The sequence below is a fragment of the Macaca fascicularis genome, chromosome 4 (genome assembly GCF_037993035.2).
Source record: "Macaca fascicularis isolate 582-1 chromosome 4, T2T-MFA8v1.1".
NCBI lineage: Eukaryota > Metazoa > Chordata > Mammalia > Primates > Cercopithecidae > Macaca > Macaca fascicularis.
This window is the reverse complement of record NC_088378.1, coordinates 59484173-59499965: the sequence shown is the minus strand read 5'-3', so window position 1 is coordinate 59499965 and position 15793 is coordinate 59484173. Positions and strand designations below refer to the sequence as shown.

General features: G+C 43.3%; 1 protein-coding gene across 1 annotated transcript in view; it reads right to left on the bottom strand.

Annotated features, from left to right (window-relative positions):
* The window catches only part of AKAP12 (A-kinase anchoring protein 12), a 121340-nt gene that overhangs the window by 47801 nt on the left and 57746 nt on the right, over positions 1-15793 (bottom strand). The window contains exon 2 of the mRNA XM_045391365.3: positions 5854-5992. Coding sequence (XP_045247300.2) covers positions 5854-5992 — 139 coding nt within the window. The remainder of the gene's footprint in view (positions 1-5853; positions 5993-15793) is intronic.

Below are 15793 nucleotides of genomic sequence, written 5' to 3'. Positions count from 1 at the left end.
GAATACAGGCGTGCACCACCACGTCCAGCTAATTTTTTTTAAATGTTCGTAGAGACAAGGGTCTTACTATGCTTCCCGGGCTGGTCTCGAACTCCTGGGCTCAAGGGATCCGCCCTCCTCAGACTCCCAAAGTGCTGGGATTACAGTTGTAAGGCACCACACCTGGGCTTGATTCTTATATTTTAGACCAAGTGAGGGTGAGAGACAGACGTCAAATGCCAGATGTTAACAACTGGTGTGGAGAAAAGGAAAGGAGGAGTGGAGGGCTGTAATGTGGGTGACAGGCACATCCAACAAGATACCAATGATGTCACAATTTGAAAACTGAAATAGAAAAGGAATCAAATCATAAAAATATTCCTTTTGGGCAGAGAAAGCAGCCTCTTGCAGAGAAACAGGTATAGGGTGGGGGGGTCATCTTTGAAGAGGCTCACAGCAGCTCTTAGGGTGCCTACTAACAGATAAAGTTATTAAATGTTCAAAGCAAAGAAGAACGACTTTTAACTCAGAATGGATTTTCTGTAAGGTAACAAGATCTGTAGGGAGGGCTGGGATTATCTGGCGGTAACCTTTCAGCCTTTCTGCTTCCCAGAGGAATTGTACACCAGGAGCTGGTGGGTTCAAATGGCAAATTTAATAAAAGCAGACCATGACATTAATTACCATTAGAAAAATGAAATTCTCTATAGTGTTGTATTTGTTACTATATCTGGGGGAAAATACTCAGATGTAGAAAAGTGGAATCCTGTAAAACGTTAAGAAATACACCCTCTCCAAGGCTTCTGCTTTAAGCGACAGCATTTTGAGGCTTTTTGTTTTTTATTTTTCCCTGGGGGGTGGGGGGTGTGATCACAGCTGGTGTCACAGTGGTGGTCCACGTGCACACACCAGGAGCCGCCTCTACACCATTCTCTGATTAGTGTAACAAGGCCTGGTTCATCTGGTCACTGGCTGACAGTTTTAAAGCAGCTGGCCCCAGAGTGGCAAATGCCAAGGTCAGAGCACCCAGCTGCTTCCTGCTCCGTTGCTGCTGGTGTAAATATCCTCAACTCTGGGTATGCAAAGGGTGTGAAGCCTCTGTGAACAAAAATTATTTAAGGCCGGCTGTGGTGGCTCACGTCTGTAATCCCAAGACTTTGGGAGGCTGACACAGGAGGAAGCTTGAAGCCAAGAATTTGAGACCAGCTTGGGTAACATGGCAAGAACCTGTTTCTACAAAAGCATTTTAAAAAACTGTCTGGTGCAGTGGCACATGCCTGTAGTCTTAGCTACTGGGAAGGCTGAGGCAGAAGCATCACATGTGCCCAGAAGTTTGAGGCTGCATTAAACCATGATTGCACTACTGCACTCCAACCTGGGCAACAGAGCAAGGCCCTCTTAAAAAAAAAAAAAAAAAAAAAAAATCCTAAAGCTAAGGAAGAGACTGTCATTGTTTGTTTGCTCACAGAAACAAATGTGACCTGTGAAGGTTGGAGAAAAGGTGGTTTTCACATGCTTTAAAATGCTTGCTGTATGTATTCTGCAGAGAGGCAAATCTCAAAAAGAAAACAAATAACTGCGTTGTAAGTGATTAATTCAAATGTGTGAAGACCTGAGATACTCACTGGATTCCTTGTATATGGCAATGAGTTTTGCAGACACTTTATTTCAAAATCAAATATGCTATTATTAAAATAAATAAGGTGTTGTTTTTTGAGTAATTGATTTTCCTCAACTGTTTGGGGGGAAAAAAATCCTCTGCCTAACAGATACTAAGATTGAATTTCACGTTTAAATTTTCAAAGTTGTTCTTATTTCCAAAAGTTAAAAAAAAAAAAAAGAAAAAGAAAAAAGAGACAGGGTTTCATCATGTTGCTCTGGCTGATCTCAAAATCCTGGACCTAAGCGATCTGCCTGCCTTGGCCTCCCAAAGTGCTGTGATTACAGGCGTGAGCCACCACACCCAGCCTGCAAAAGTTTTAAATCTAAAATTGGCCTCAGCCCAAGATACAATGCTTTAAAAATCATTCTTGTTTGGGTTTTTGTTTTGTTTTTTTTTTTTTTTTGAAACAAAACTCTTGTTTTGTTCTTGTTGCCTAGGCTGGAGTACAATGGCATGATCTCAGCTCACTGCACCCTCCGTCCGCCTCCTGGGTTCAGGCGATTCTCCTGCCTCAGCCTCCGGAGTAGCTGGGATTACAGGCATCTGCCACCACGCCCAGCCGATTTTTTGTATTTTTGGTAGAGACAGGGTTTCACCATGTTGGCCAGGCTGGTCTCAATCTCCTGACATTAGGTGACCCACCCGCCTCGGTCCCCCAAAGTGCTGGGATTACAGGCGTGAGCCACCGCGCCCAGCCTCTTGTTTGGGTTTTTAACAAAGACAAGACCATACAAGTCATAGACTATAAAATGATTGATAATTTGGGTTGGGGAAAGGGAGCTTTCTTTTTTTCTTTTTTTCATCTTTTCAGCAGAAGCAGATTTTCCCAAAACTAATGGCACTTGTGCGCTCTCTGGGAATGCTGGGAATAGCACAGCATGACAGCACTTTTTAGTTAGGGAGAGGAAGCCCAGTTGCATTTCTATATAAGCAGTTTGTATAAACTGAAAATCCCAAAGCTCAGAAGAAAGGGACCACTCACCAAGACTAAGGTAATTAGTTGTGTGTATTTTCATTATAAATAAATGTTTGTGTCCATGCCTCATTGTGTGTGCTCTTATAGAAGGCCAAACAACATAATCAAGCCCCCTCCCAAAACCTACATATATCGGACCCTGCTGTACAGTTTAAACAATATTTAGTATGCAGTTCCTTCTTTCTAACATTTAAGAAAGTTTACAAAGAAGCAGAATTCTGTTTTCATTATAGGAGGAGGGTTGGTTCTGAATTACCAGTATTTCCAGTTTTAGAGCAAGTGAGTCAAGATGGGGAAAATAATGTCACCTCTGGCTTTGTCTAAATATTGTCTGCCACTGTAAAGTAAAAACCCTCCAGCAGGAATGGTCCTTGTTCATTATTTTCTCCCATTGGTTGATCTTGCTATTTTATCTACGGCAGGACCAAATTCCACTGTGGGCCAATCCTCCCAGGGACCAAAATGGGTAAGCCCTCTTCTTATTTAAGTGGACAGTGGTAGAAACAAAGGAGTCCCAAACCCTACAGGTCAGTGTCACATGCCAAATTATGCCTTTGTCTATACTACAGCAAACTGTCATGTAGAATTCTGATTTCTGGAAGCAACCATAAAACCTAATCATGAGTGGCCGGGCATGGTGGCTCACGCCTGTAATCCCAACACTTTGGGAGGCTGAGGCAGGCGGATCACCTTCGGTCAGGATTTCAAGACCAGCCTGGCCAACATGGTGAAACCCTGTCTCTAATAAAAATACAAACATTAGCCGGGTGTGGTGGTGCATGCCTGTAATCTCAGCCACTCGGGAGGCTAAGGCAGGAGAATCGCTTGAACCCGGGAGGCGGAGGTTGCAGTGAGCCAAAATCATGCCACTGCACTCTAGCCTGGGTGATAGAGCAAGACCCTGTCTCAAAATAAATAAACAACAGCTAAAACAAAAAATGTGTATTAATTACCACTCTTCCACAGTGGGGCATGATGGCTCATGCTTGTAATCCCACCACTTTGGACGGCTGAGGCGGGCATATCCCTTGAGGTCAGGAGTTCAAAACCAGATTGGCCAACATGGTGAAACCCTGTTTCTACTAAAAATACAAAAATTAGCCAGGTGTGGTGGCACGTCCCAGCTACTCAGGCGACTGAGGCAGGAGAATCACTTGAGCCGGGGGTAGGGGGAGGGTGCGGGGAGGCAGACGTTGCAGTGAGCCGAGCTCGAGCCACTGCTCTCCAGCCTGGGCGACAGAGTGAGACTCCGTCTCAAAAAAGAAACAATAAAAATCACCACCCTTCCTGCATGGGGGATTTGATATTTGCTCAGACCTCTGAGGCCATGGTCAGAGGCCTGGGTCACCTCAGGGAGACGACGGAATAGTCACAGGGGAGAGACTGAATCACTCACTGTGAAAATCGGTGTTTACCCACGTGGCTGAAATGTAAAAGAAATCACAACTGGACTAACGGAAGATAACCTTAAGACCTCCAGTAAACATGCCGCAGATTAAAAAAGAATTTCCAGGCTATTTGGGATTCTATGAAAAAAAAAACGCGTGTCCCTGCCCCATCCCTCCCTCCTCTTATCCATCCTAGAGATCAGCTAAGTCAGACAAGAAGCCTCTGGCACCCCCTTGGTGGCAGAGTTCAGTGATCACACGTTGTCCACTACATACTTTCTAAACTCCACTCTGCTTTCAGGGCCCTGTTATCTGGCCCCTTTTCCCTTCTGGGCTTTCATTCTACACCCTTCAATGAAAACTCTTTGCTGGGGCCAGGCTGTTCCAACACACCAGCCTCCGAACCTGCCCTGCACAGTCAGCGCGCAGCAGTTAAGTGGTTTTGGAATCTGCTGATCTGGATTTGCCTCTTGGGAACAATATTACCTACTTCATACAGTTGCTGTATCTATTAAAGGTGGTAACACACAAAAGGCACCTCTCTGGGCTCTATAATAAAAGCACATCAAGTGCTGGCTGTTATTATTCTCCTCACTTTTGCTGGCATTCCTTGTTTAGACACATCTAAATCCAGCCTCCCCCAATCTCCCCTCTGATCTCAAGTGACAGCTCCACCTGAACCCTGCAGCTCTCATCCCTCGCACAATTCATTTGGTAGTCACCAAGTTGCCTTGTCTTAACCTTATGGACTTGGCCATAGTAAGCTCACATGTTGCTGGTGCTTGACTTGATTCAAAAGTTAACACGGGAAGGACAAAGCTTTGGACTTGGGAATTTGAGTTGGGTCCATTCCAATCACTTGGGTGAAAATTATTTGAAACTCTCACACTAGGTCATGCAAATACTCCGCCTGTGAGACTGTGTATATTTCTAACTTTATATTGTGCCTGTGGTGCTATATACAGATAAGTATTCCCACCAACTTCAAAAGCAGCTCCCTGCTTGAAGCAGCTCTGTGGGGGCATCAAACAAGAAGAAAAACAGGTTCCACATGTTTGAAGAATCTCATCTAAGTGAGGCGACGTTGAATCTCCTGTGAAAGGATTTTTCCCTTCATTTATCTCTCTTATTCATATTACATGAATCAATTTACCATATGCCGAATCATCATTTTACATATCTTTGATAGTGGTTACTGGTTATCCCTTTATTTATGATTAAATGAAACAATGAACTCAGAGTAGACAAAGGTCCTTCTTCAACATGCAGCCTTTCACTTTTCACAAGAGACTTACTGGTCCATATGCGCTCAATTCTGACCTTAAGATGTGGTTCCCCACCCCCTATATGGGTAAAAATCAAATCCCAATACTGTGTCCAAATGATCACTCTTCACTAACCATGCCTCGAGGATCTCTAGGCTCAAGAGCTATAAAACATGCAGCACATCATAGTTTAAGCAAAGAGGGGTATGTGCCTTGCAATGCGCCCATCAGAAAAAGTTGAGGAAGTATAGCAGGCTCCTCTCTAGAGGGAGAGATACTGTTAAAGCAACCGTGACTTATGCTTCCAACAAGAACTCACATATAACTCCAGACAAGGAGCTGGGACAGAGCAACAATAATTTAAAAAGCATCAAGTTCCAGATAAGAAAAAGGAAACATAACTTCAAGGTCTAAGTATAGGGGGTATCCAAATGGTCAGATAAGTACTTCCTTTTGTAACCAATTGATTGTTTCTGCTATTAACGTCAATCCACCACCAGGCAGTATGACAGAGTATTTTCTGCTGAGTTCAAAGTTTGTTGCAAGTGCTGTGTGCCTTCCAGTTCTGGAGGGGCGGCTTACCATCGGTGACAATGACTTCTTCTTCCTCCTGGCCGTTTAGGGCTCCTTCCTGGCCATTCAGGTCACCCTCCTGGAGGCTGAGCTCGTCTTGCTCAGCTACGCCATTGATGGTGGACAGCTGACCATTCTTCTGTAGGAGCTATGGGAAAGACAAAGCCATAGAAACTTAATTTGGGTCCTCACGACCAAGTCAAGAAACAAGGCATTAACTTCCAGAATATAAAGCAGTGAAAGAAGAAATACAGAGAAAAGGAAGTTCAGAAACAATGAAGAGTTAAGTCTTATATTTGTCTGAAAGATCCAGCTACCTTACAAGCAGGTAGGGCCTTGAATTTGGGAAAGTGTTCCCACGAGCCATTCATCCACTCATTAATTCCTTCATTGGAACACCAGACACACACTCACCTTTCCAGACCTATTTCAGATACAAACATGAATAAATCAGATGTGTTTCCCAAAGCTTTGAGCTTACAAATTACTACGGAAGGCAGACTTAAAAACCCCTTTTTTACTTCAAAATAATAAATAATGTTTCCTTGCGATTAGATGCAGGTTAAACATAATTGACTGAACAAGTCAGAAGGCAGACTTTTAAACAAATAATTACTAAACTGCAGTTGTGGAAACTGTCATGAAGGAGGCATACATAGAGCAAATAATAATAAACAGAGCCCTTTTTGTTAAAAAAAAAAAAAAACCAGCCCTAACTGAGGCTGGGGGTGTCCAGGACTTCTCTGAGGAAGTAATGGTAAAGCTGAGACCTCATTTCCACAGGCAAGGGCTGTGTGAGAAAAGGATAAAGGGGGTGCAGAGAAGGGAGGTCCTTTGGTGCGAAGGCCAGTGCTCCCAGAGCCCAGCGAGCAAACAAGACACATATAACACGTGCATTTGGGTAATTGTTTTTTCCTTAAAAATATTACTACAATGGTCATTTGCAATCCTCCCCACAGGATGCCCTATGCAATCAATGGCATCAGTTTCAAAATCAGCAGGCATGGCCGGGCAAGGTGGCTCATGTTTGTAATCCCAGCACTTTGGGAGGCCAAGGCGGGCAGATCACGAGATGAGGAGTTCAAGACCAGCCTGGCCAACATAGTGAAACCCCCTCTCTACTAAAAATACAAAAAAATTAGCCAGGCATGGGGGCGCGTGCCTGTAGTCCCAGCTACTCGGGAGGCTGAAGCAGGAGAATCACTTGAACCTGGAGGTGGATGTGGGAGGTGGAGGCTGCAGTGAGCAGAGATCGAGCCACAGCACTCCAGCCTGGGTGACAGAGCGAGAAAAACAAAAAACAAAAACAAAAAAACCTCACAAAATCAGCAGGCATGTAGGCATGCCCTTGGTCATATAATACTTTTTTTTTTTGAGATGGAGTCTCACTCTGTCACCCAGACTGAAGTGCAGTGGTGCAGTCTCGGTTCACTGCAACCTCCACCTCCCAGGTTCAAGTGATCCTCCTCCTGCCTCAGCCTCCCACATAGCTGGGATTAAAGGCGTGTGCCACCACGCCTGGCTAATTTTTGTATTTTCAGTAGAGACGTGGTTTTGCCATGTTGGCCAGGCCAGTCTCAGACTCCTGACCTCAAGTGATCCGCCCACCTCTGCCTCCCAAAGTGCTAGGATTACAGGCGTGAACCACCGGGTCCGGCCTGCTCTTGGTCATATTTTTAATCCTGAGAATATAGGTAAAAATATTTTAAGCCAGTAGAAACAATGACCATTAGGAACCTAAATGTCTCAACATTGTAATATACAACAATGTTATATATACAGATATCTCATTTATCTTAAAACCAGCGTAGGCAACTGCTATTTCCATTTTATAATAATGACACTGGGACTCAAAGCAATTCTGGTGGGGTGGGGTTGTCCTGCCCCAGGTCACACAGCTCAGGAATGGGAGCATCGTGGCCCGAAGACAGCTCTTGCCACCAACTATTTCCAGGGTTTTTCTGTTTAAGGCTCTCAACATAAAGATAGGTGCCATGTTTTGAAGCTCCTGTTACTACACACAACTATAAAATGACTTAAAGGGTATTCCAGGTCTGGAACAGGTCTGGAAAACGTCTGGTACAGACCTGCATGCTACAAAGCAATCTCAGCTCCGCACTCGGTCTGACATCATTCCATCCTGCTTCCAGGCCAGTGAGTGACTCTGGCCACACCACTGACTTAAGACCCTGAACCCTGAAGGGACTGAGTTCAAGACACGCAATCCAGAAGCCTTGAGTTGTGCTAAATTGATTTCACCTGGCTGTTCTCGGCTTCCAGCAAGGCTGTCCTTCAACTGCATAAGCTTCCTCCTGAAATAATACCACTGTAGTTTAATACTTACACTACAGATGGGATTGTTGGCTTCAAAATGCCCATGCTGAGTCCGTTTATTAAACAGAATACTCAGATTACATTTCCACTTAAAGTCTTCTCTTACCAAAATATGAAAGATGGGAATTTTAAATGAAACCTAAAGACAAAAGCAGGGGGTAGGGAATGGAGAAGGGGGTAGTGTGTCTCCACAAAGCCCAACAGCAAAAATGTCAGAGTATTTCTTTTTTTTTTTTGAGATGGATTTTCACTCTTGTCCCCCAGGCTGTGGTCCAATGGCGTGATCTTGGCTCACTGCAACATCCGCCTTTTGGGTTCAAGCGATTCTTCTGCCTCAGCCTCCTGAGTAGCTGGGATTACAGGTGCCTGCCACCATGCCCAGCTAATTTTTGTAGTTTTAGTAGAGATGGGATTTCACCACGTTGGCCAGGCTGGTCTCCAACTCCTGATCTCAGATGATCCTCCTGCCTCAGCCTCCCAAAGTGCTGGGATTACAGGCATGAGCCACTGCGCCCAGCCAAATGTCAGAGTATTTTAACTAAATATCATTGAGTATGTACATAGGACTTAGATTTGACTAATAACAGGAAGAAAAGTTGGGGGAGGAAAGCAGGAATCACATATTATTGTGGACTATATGGTAACCCAGTGAATCTTAAACCTAGAAACTGTTGACATATACAGTTTCGTGACATGGCAAACTAAACAGGGAACATAAAAAAGCCTTCTTAATACCTCAATTTCAAAGCAATAAACTTTGGTCAATTGTGCCTCTTGTTTAGGAACCAGAACTCTGAAGTTCTATAGAGTTTAGGGTTCTACAAACTACCCAAAATTATTGAAAAAATTATTATAATCCTTTGTGAATTGTCTAATCCAAGATATCTTTAGTTGGAGCCAAACTGAGTCTCTTTAAACATGAAGACTCTATAGCACACAGGCACAAATTTCTGTCTACTCTTTCAGGAATGTTACCGAGCCGGGCACTGTGATGCGTGCTGTAGTCCCAGCACTTGGGAGACTGACGCAGGAGGACTGCTTGAGCCCACAAGTTTGAGGCCAGCCTGGACAACACAGAGAGACCCTCGTCTCCAAATAAAACCATAATTTAAAAAAGAGATGTTACGCTGGGCGCGGTGGCTCACGCCTGTAATCCCAGCACTTTGGGAGGCCAAGGCGGGCAGATCATGAGGGCAGGAGATCGAGACCATTGTGGCTAACACGGTGAAATTTCGTCTCTACTAAAAATACAAAACATTAGCCAGGTGTGGTGGTGTGTGCCTGTAGTCCCAGCTACTCAGGAGGCTGAGGCAGGAGAATCGCTTGAACCTGGGAGGTGGAAGTTGCAGCAAGCTGAGATCACGCGCTCCAGCCTGGGCAACAGAGGGAGACTCTGTCTCCAAAAAAAATAAAAAAGAAGAGATGTTACACATGCATAGCAAAGTGCATTAGATGATAAAAAGAAGGACCCTTGAAAACGAGGTCAAATGCTAGACACCCTTAGATCCTAAGTATGATAACGAATGCATTACGAGATAGTAATTTTCAGTAACCACATGGTAACTGTCCCTACTTGAGAAAGGCACTAGATACATTATTAACTTCGGTAGAAAACAATTTATGACAGTGACGTTACTGAACCTGAGTTTTGAGTCTATTTTACTGTGAATAGCTTGCATCCCGCCAGGGTACCCAAGCTTTGACCTGAAGGGTGATGTCTCAGGTGAGCTTTCAGAGCCTATGAGGCACCAACACTCCACACAAAATGGGACTTCATTCCTAGTCAGATTGTCACATTCAGACATGTCCACACTGTTGCAAATCCCACGTGTTGTTAAAGATGGATAATTCCCTTTATTTCACTCCAAATCAGAAGTGTTTTTGTTTTTTCTCCCATCCCCAAACCATCTAAATAATTCATACCATTGTTAAAAATTCAGGGACTTCTGAGAGTTATCAATAAGTTAAAGTCACCTCAAATCAGAGGAAATCAAACCCACAATCATTTAAGTCTTTTCCATGTTTTCTACGTGTGTATATATAGGCAAAGCATTCACTTAAAAAATAATGGAGAAGACGTGTTATTTTATGACCTGATGGTTTCATACGTTGTGGATACATTTCTTCACCAATAAACACGCACCTTGCTTCCCTTCGATCAGTCTCTCTTTTCCCTGTAACTCAAATGGCCACAGAAGACAGGATTTACACACAGCTGTGCCCAGAGAGACCCCGAAAGATGCAGACACAACATAGTGGCACATGGGATGGGAGGTGGTGGAGCCAGATGGGATTCAGTGGAGCCAGATGGGATTCGAGGGCCACCCATTTCAAGGAGGAAAGTAACATTGGGACTTAACTGTTATCAAACAAGATAAGAAGGAGGAAATGTGTATTTCACTTTTTCTACTCTGAAGCTTCCTCGCATAGCTTTATCCATCCACCCTGAACTTAGTTTTATAAACAGTTATTTCTTTCGAGATGAGAACTAGACTTGAAAGACACACTCCCTACACTTAAAGATGGTAAGCAGCAGAAAACCTATTTTCCCACTGGATTTGTGCTTCAAAAAGCACAAATGCCTCCTTTGAACAAATCAAAACCCTAAATGTTTTCAAGCTTATATCCTTTGAGTGGGTCAGCCAGAGTTTATTCCCATGAAGTATTACCACATGACAACTAAACAAGCTGTTAAAAAAAAAAAAAAGACCCTAAAAACCTCCAATGTTTCCAGCAACAGTGTTTTCCTCTCATTTCTGTAAGAACAACAACCAAGAAGGTCCAAGTGGTAGCCGAGGCACCACAGAAAAACCAGGAGACTTCTCCATCCACTTCCTTCTCCACAGGATTCCACAACTTTCTGGGGCCCTCCTTTGCAGAGTAAGAAACAAGAGTACCAGGCTCTTTAATGAAGTTGTCAAATGATGAGCCCTTGACAGCTGTCAGGATGCCGGAGGCAGAGGATGTAAGCCAACTAAAGCAACTCTTTTCACTGCAGAAGTGATACTCCCGGATCTACATGCTCATTGGATGAGCGGGTGCAAGTAGCCCAGCACTCCCGCAGTTCACACGTAGACGAGGCTCCAACAGGGCAATTCGTTCCACCCAGGGCAGTACGACCAAGAAGCAAACCTGTAAGTGGCCTTCATGGGAAGGAACCAGAAGCCAACATAACCAGGACACACCCACACATGATCAGAATTAAAGATGATCTGGAAGGAATTTTAAATGCCATGACAAACTTGTAAAGAAACCTCTTCACTGTGTTTTATCCTTCATTCTAATAGGAAGTGTTTTGAAAGTAAATCTTTAAAAATGTCAAATAGAAAAAAATAAAAACCAGAGTATAAATCAGTAAACAATATCCCTGGAAGGCAATTTGGAAATAGGGATAGAATTTTAAATATGCAAACCCGTTAGCTACACCATGCCATTCTAATAGATATGGCATTACATATTTATGATGTGCAACACATAATAACTTATAATAGGGTTGGCCATGGTGCCTTATGCTAATAATTCCAGCACTTTGAGTGTCTGAGGCAGGAGAATCGCTTTAGGCCAGGAGTTTGAGACCAGCCTGGGCAACAAAGAGAAACCTAGTCTCTACAAAGAAAAAATAAATAAGTACTAAATACTTTACAATAGCAAAAAGTGCAAAAACAAACAAAAAAACACTTAAATGTCTATCAGTAGAGGGGAGTAGTTAAATTATGAGACGTCCATGTAATAGACAGCATCAAAAGCTAGGTAGATAAATTCAGACATACTCATGGGTGAAGATGTCCCCAGTTTAAGGGGGAAAAGAAGCAAATTGCTGAGAATATTTGATTCTTTTATGTGTTTAAAACCAAACCAAACAAAAATAAACCACTAACAAAGAGGGAGAGGAAGAGGAAAAGGGAGAGAGAAAAGGAGTCAATGTTTGTATAAGCATTTTTTAAAAGTCTGGAACGATATGTACCAAATCTTTAATAATGGCTACCTCTATGGCACTGTTATTGTTTGGTTTTGTCCTTTTAGAGGGAGATTGGGAGAACAGACGTGGTTTCCTTTTTACTCACTTTATCATTGTAAAAGTGAAAACACATTGAACCCTAAAACTCATAGCTTCTTAGGCTTCAAGCATGTTAATAACCTGACTTGCCAGGGTTCATAAATCTCTTAAGATCATCTAAGCCAACAGGTCACACTGCTGGAGCTTTCACTCCTCTGTTTATATCACCGCCAAATGTAAATAGCATATTAATGTTCTCAGCTAAGCCATTCATCAAAAACATTGACCAGGACAGAGCCAAGCATATCACAGTTCTACAGCAGACCACTCCAGGCTCCTGACAGAGAACACATCTATCCTATGCATTATGTACCCATTTCACAAGGGTGTTTCATATACATTTGCTTCCACCTTAAGGAAGTTACTTTCACGACCTTGAGCATATTTCCTGCCTACCTCATATCTTCCCCATTCTCTGTAAAATGGAGTTAATAATTCATTTTTAGGCTGGTCCGATGGTAGTGGGTTATCAGAAATTAACATCAGTGTTACTAAAGTTGGTATACAACCCCACACTGCTAAACTTGACTGGCTTTTAAAATAGAGAAAAAAAGGCTGGGCGCAGTGGCTCAAGCCTGTAATCCCAGCACTTTGGGAGGCCGAGACGGGCGGATCACAAGGTCAGGAGATCGAGACCATCCTGGCTAACACGGTGAAACCCCGTCTCTACTAAAAAAAAAAAAAACTAGCCAGGTGAGGTGGCGGGTGCCTGTAGTCCCAGCTACTCGGGAGGCTGAGGCAGGAGAATGGCGTAAACCCGGGAGGCAGAGCTTGCAGTGAGCTGAGATCTGGCCACTGCACTCCAGCCTGGGCGACAGAGCGAGAAAAAAAAAAAAAAAAAAAAGAGAGAGAAAAAAAAAGAATTCATTTTTCTTTGCCTTTTTTTTTTGAGACAGACTCTCACTCTGTCACCCAGGCTGGAGTGCAGTGATGTGATCTCAGCTCACAGCAACCTCCGCCTCCTGGGTTCAAGTGATTCTCCTGCCTCAGCCTCCCAAGTAAGTGGGATTACAGGCAAGTGCCATCACACCTGGCTAATTCTTTTGTATTTTTAGTAGAGATGGGGTTTCACCATGTTGGTCAGGTTGGTCTCGAACTCCTGACCTTAAGTGATCCACCCGCTTTGGCTTCCCAAAGTGTTGGGATTACAGGCGTGAGTCACCTCGCCCGGCCAAGAATTCATTTTTATATACCTCAAAGAATATCTGAAATATCACCAGGCACATATTAAGTTCTTAATAAGTCAACTATTAACATAAATTTTAGCTGTCTTTGTTATACTACTTGTTAACAATAATTGTGGTCTTGGGAATTACTTGTTCCATGCCTGTGTTCCTCTCTAAAATGAAAGCTCTGGGAGTTATTACCTGTGTTCTTCCTGCTCTGCGCTCAACAATAACACCTGGCAAATGGCAAAGGCGTCTAATCTTTCTGATTTTCTAGGTCTGGGCAGGACAAAGGGGATAAAGGTGGTTTATATAAAGGTCTAAATGGAGGAGGGCCGTCTGTGATTTTTCTTTTCTTTTCTTTGTAAACTATAGAAGGCATGGGGGAAACAGAAGACAGCACAGCATGTACAAGGTCTTGATTAGAGTCCAAAAGCTCCTCTCAGCTATGGAACTTTACCTCTGAGCTCATTTTCCCAGTTACAAACTGAGACTAATACTATCTCTGTTTTTGGATTGTGTGAGATTCAAATGAAATAATATTGGGGGAAATTCTCTTTCTAAATAGAAAAGCACTCAGCAGCCATTTTATGAGACTTGGTCCATTTGATCAAATCAAGGTCGATGTGCTATCTCAGTACTTTCCAGCCCTTATCTCACACTATGGTCACCTTTTATAAATGGTCCTTGTGTTTCTGTTAAGGAGGGTTTCAAAGGAGGCAGCATTTGGTTTGAGTCCGAGATGTGAAATGACAAGGGAATCCAACAAGATTAGACACAGCTCGGTAGAAGTGACACATCTCACTATACACACATACACACACACACACACACATCCCAGGACACACATTCATATGGGCTGCACATCAAGACATGGGGTATGGCTATAGGTAACACGGCCATGGCTTTGAAATCACAGACTTGCTCACAGAAGAGAAAAGAAGACACAGTAGCCTATTTTTTTTTTTTTTGAGACAAAGTCGCACTCTGTCCCCCAGACTGGAGGACAGTGGCACGCTCTTGGCTCACTGCAACCTCCACCTCCTGGGTTCAAGTGATTCTCCTGCCTCAGCCTCCTGAGTAGCTGGGATTACAGGTGCACACCACCACACCTGGCTAATTTTTCTATTTTTTAGTAGAGATGGTTTCACCATGTTGGTCAGGCTGGTCTTGAACTCCTGACCTTGTGATCCGCCCACCCCGGCCTCCCAAAGGGCACGGTGTGAGCCACTGTGCCCAGTCCATAGTAGCGTTTTTTTTCCTGAGGTTCCTGGTTGGTTCAGATCCTCAGGTTGCTAGGGCAAGTGATCCTGCCCCCACAACACACACACACACAGACACACACACAAACACACATACACAGAGCTGTGTGGTGTGTATCAGTGAGTCCACCCATCAATGTAACTCAAGGAGCTATCATTAAGACTGATGATTTATTTCATACAAGTCAATGGCTATAGCTCCAATTGGTGTACTCACTCTAAAATTAAATAGTTCAAATAGCAATGCAGACTAGCAAAAAACAAAAAAACAAGCAAAAAAAAACCCTTTTATTTCAACCTAGGCATACAATGTATTTTCCAATGTATATTTAAATTTCCAGAAGTAGGCTGAAAATAAGATGGAGGCTAAATGCAGAAATGGATTATTCCATTGGTGATCCAGATCTATGAGAACTTCAGATGAACAATAGCCCTAATTTTTGTGAGGGAACCGGATCGAATTCTTTAGTCTCTCCATTCCTTCCCCGACACAGTCATGCCTTCCAAGAAGTTCAGCCTGAAGAGGCTGCATCTCACTTCTCTGAGACGCAGAAATAAACCTTATTAAAACCCCAGTGTTAAAGCTATTTTAAAGAGGTTTTCTTTAAGAGTGTAAAACATTACTGTTAATTCTGTAGAGAATGGCAGGAAAATGATTGTTACTTTACTTTATTTTATTTATTTATTTATTTTTGAGATGGAGTCTCGCTCTGTCTCTCAGGCTGGAGTGCAGTCGCATGATTTCGGCTCGCTGCAACTTCCACCTCCCGGGTTCAAGCGATTCTCCTGCCTCACCCTCCTGAATAACTGGGATTACAGGTGTATGCCACCACACCTGGCTAATTCTTGTATTTTTAGTAGAGATGCAGTTTTGCCACATTGGCCAGGCTGGTCTCAAACTCCTCACGTCAGGTGATCTGCCCACCTCAGCCTCCTAAAGTGTTGGGGTTTCAGGGGTGAGCCACCGAACCTGGCCGATGTGATTTTTAATTAGCTCAGTATATATAGTAAGCACTGCTAAGGCAATCAGAAATATACGTTTATATTCCATGAATTTAAAAAAAGATTTAAGGCAATCTGCAAAAGAAAAACAGGAGGAGGCCTTTTAACTAGCAAGGTTTTTAAAAGAG